At 50.0% G+C, this 3,389-nt stretch overlaps 1 protein-coding gene across 1 annotated transcript in view; it reads left to right on the forward strand.

Annotated features, from left to right (window-relative positions):
* The first annotated feature begins 378 nt into the window (after positions 1-378).
* Positions 379-3,389, forward strand: part of LOC102001201 (cryptic protein-like) — a 4,581-nt gene continuing 1,570 nt past the window's right edge. Inside the window, exons 1-5 of the mRNA XM_005359906.3 lie at positions 379-431; positions 684-733; positions 829-996; positions 1,568-1,682; positions 1,771-1,880. Of these exons, the coding sequence (XP_005359963.1) occupies positions 379-431; positions 684-733; positions 829-996; positions 1,568-1,682; positions 1,771-1,880 (496 nt within the window). The remainder of the gene's footprint in view (positions 432-683; positions 734-828; positions 997-1,567; positions 1,683-1,770; positions 1,881-3,389) is intronic.

Here is a 3,389-nt window from a genome sequence, read left to right on the forward strand (position 1 = left end):
TTCTAGTGAGGTTGAGGAGTCCTGCTGTCTCTGTCCCCAATGGTTTACATCAAGGATTGGCCACCCTGCTGTTGTCATTACTGTAAATAGCACTGGGGAGGCAGGCAGCCTGGCCCCACCCCCTCTTCAGCAGGACTCTCTCTAAGGGACAGCCCTTCAAGCCTGGATGGCCTAGCAGCCCTGGCCTGAGGTCTTCAGCATCTGGCTTCACCGATCTCCCTTCAGCTCTGTGTCTTCTAGTCCAGGCAGAGGGCAGCGGCATCCCCATCTTGCAAGCTTGTGCCTCCTGTGACCTGCTCTAGCGACTCCAAGGCCAGGAGGAAGGGTTCATCCAGGCACTGAGTTTCATCTTCTGCCGCTATTGATCTCTAAGCACAGATGAGCGGGGACTCGTCAGCCCTAGGTGTTGGTTTGAAAAGGCACCAAGCCAGGTAAGCACAGAAGTCATCCAGGTACTAGAAAGCCAGGCTAGGGGGTTAAAATTTTCTGGCATTTTCCATCTCAAAACCTTTCTAAACTATAACTGCATCTCCAGAAATCTACAAGTACTACAATGATTACCAGGCTTGTAACTTTTGTTAAGTTCTAAGTGTGCTATCTATTTTATATCATGGCTGTCATGTGAGTTGTGCTTATACTGACTACATACTTGAAACTTCAACCATTTCCTTGAAACGTTCCAGGCCTCTGTTCTTGATGACTGTAGTGTTGCAGCTCGTCCATCAGGGAAACAGTGAGTAACTTTTTTCCCCCCTGAATTTCAGTTCTAAGTCATAAGATCCTCGTTTCTCCGTTACTGTTAGTCTCTTACTTTGCTGTTCTTCAAAGGTTATCAGAGAGAACCTGACAGTGTCAGACAAGTCAGCAATATCCTGTCTCCAAGGCTCCCAGAGACTACTCTGGATGGGACCTTGAGTGATTCCAGCAGAATGAATGGCAGCCAGGAGGGCTGGCGCCCACGGGACTCCCCTCCTCACTCCCGTACTTTTGGCGAGAGTAAGTCTTCACTCCCGTGCAGTCCTGTGCAGTGGATCCTGGGAAAAACAAGTAGGATAAACCAGGCTGAAAAGAAGACACCGCAAGGAGCATTTTTTCATCTTCAAGTTTAAAAAAAAAAAATGAAAAAGAAATTCTAATGATGCGTTTACTCTCAGGTTTCATGGGCAAAAGTAGCAGCTTTCCTCTGTCGCTAAGGCAACAGACTCTTCCCTAACATTCAGGCAACTCCAGCACGCCCAGAGGCTCCAGGTGGCGCTAGCGTCATCACACCTACGGGTGGTCCTGCCTGGGAGGCCTGTGGTTAATCACTGTCCTCAAAGTCACAGGCTAACGTTAGCTGTGTGAGGGTGAGAGGAGCAGCCGCTTGGAGGGTGTCAAGGGCTGTCCCGGACCCCGCCCACATTCCTGTTAGCTTGCTTTTCAGCCTTCAGCTAAAGAGTGAGGTTTACTTAGCAAACACACTCAGCAGGCATGGTCCCCTCTCAGGCTGTGGCGCCCTGCCCTCTGCGGGAGGGGACTAGGGGAGCTCCAGGGGCCAGCACAGCTGCTGACCTAGGTCAACCTGCAGGTGCGATCCCTGGATCCCGCTGCTGCTACAACGGAGGCACCTGCGTTCTGGGCAGTTTTTGCGTGTGCCCTGCACACTTCACTGGCCGCTATTGCGAGCACGACCAGAGGCGCAGGTGGGTGGAGCACAGGTGGGCTGGGCAGGGTCTGACCTGGGAGAGGGGGTTACACCGACACAACGTTGACCTGTTCTGGCCTCTGCAGAGACTGTGGCGCTCTGGGGCATGGAGCTTGGACCCTCCACAGCTGCCGCCTATGCAGGTGCATCTTCTCAGCCCTGTACTGCCTCCCACGCCAAACGTTCGGCCACTGTGGTAAGAGCGCCCGCCCCACCCCCGCGCCCCAAACGCGTCTGCCGCATACACGCATGCATACACTTGTGTCTTTGTTGTTAGTGGATGGTCCATAGAGCATCTGCTTGTGCCAGGAGACATAGAAATGAGCAAATTAGATCCGTGCGTCAGGCATCAGACTTTCGATAGTGAAACTGAATTTATTACCGTTATTTACATGTTCCTTGCCACACTGCCTCCTGATGTCTTGTGCCACAGTCTTCCTTAATGCCCTTTCTCAGGCACCTCTGAACCCCTCCACTGGATGTGGCACTGAGCGGTTTGTCCCCTGCTCCACCCTCCCTCAGCCGTCCAGGAAGGGAGGTACCAGAGCAGGGGAAAGTCACTGGCTGCACTGCCTGGCCCCACGTTGGCTTAGGTTATTTAGTGATTGCTTAGCTCCTGAGTCCTCTTCCCCTTCCTATGGAGCACCAGGAATGTCTCCAGGCCCAGCCATCAACACCCCCCCCCCCAAGAGCCTTCCCTCTCCTCACTGAGTCCCAGAGGTTGGAGGACACAAATTTTGGGAATCAGCGTTAAGTTTACAAAGTAAATCTGGTAGTCTCACAGGTGACATCAGTTCTTATCAGCAGTTCCTCTCTGGGAATGCCGGGAAGGGGCTCTCTGGGGTCTTTAGCAATCTCCCATGCAAGGTCTTGGAAACATTCAGGGCAGAGACTCCTATATCTGCTGGTCAGTGGCCAGGGCTTCTGAAAATGCTTCCATTCTCAAACTTAGACAAAGTAACAAGCTCCCCCTCCAGGGTAACTGCCTCTGCCCCTGCATAGAAGTCTCTAAAACCTCCAAGAGTAACAAAAATAAAAATAACTGGATCCTGTTGTCTATTCAGCAATAAAGGGACATTGACAGGTATCAAGTGGTCAAACTTGGTTTCATTTCTTTTTTTTTTTTCCCCACATACGCCAAAAGTAACGGGTATGACAAAGGTCTTTGGCATGTCCAAAAATTTAGAAGACCTTTGATAAATGATATAATAAGGTCTCAGGTTCTAGTAATAAACTATCCACTAGTAACAGGATTTTTTTCTTTCCTAGTGTGACATAAAGTAGTGGCAGTTCACAGAATAAAAAGTGTAGATTTTTAATAAACATAAAATATTAATAAAACACTTTAAAAAGTTTTTCTCTAAATGTATAGTGGTGTTCTAAGTTTTTTTCTTTTTAATCTCAAGTGATCTCCTTAGGAAGCACACCACAGTGGTCACAGGGTCGGTTTGGGACCCTAGGGTGCTTATTTCACAGAGCCTGCTGTAACTTGTAGTTTGTGTGTGAGACCTAACTGCCTAAGGGGCCTGAATCGCTCCCTGTTGCCTCCAATCTCCCAGAGAAGGTGACCCTGTATGATTGACCCTGCCCGCACCTGATGCCGCGTGCGTTTTCCTGTGATTGGCCAAGATCTATGTCAGAAATCTTCATCGGTTGCTATCCCCCATCTTCCTCCTACAGAAATCTTCATCGGTTGCTATCCCCC

Source organism: Microtus ochrogaster, linkage group LG2 (assembly GCF_000317375.1).
Source record: "Microtus ochrogaster isolate Prairie Vole_2 linkage group LG2, MicOch1.0, whole genome shotgun sequence".
Classification (NCBI taxonomy): Eukaryota; Metazoa; Chordata; class Mammalia; order Rodentia; family Cricetidae; genus Microtus; species Microtus ochrogaster.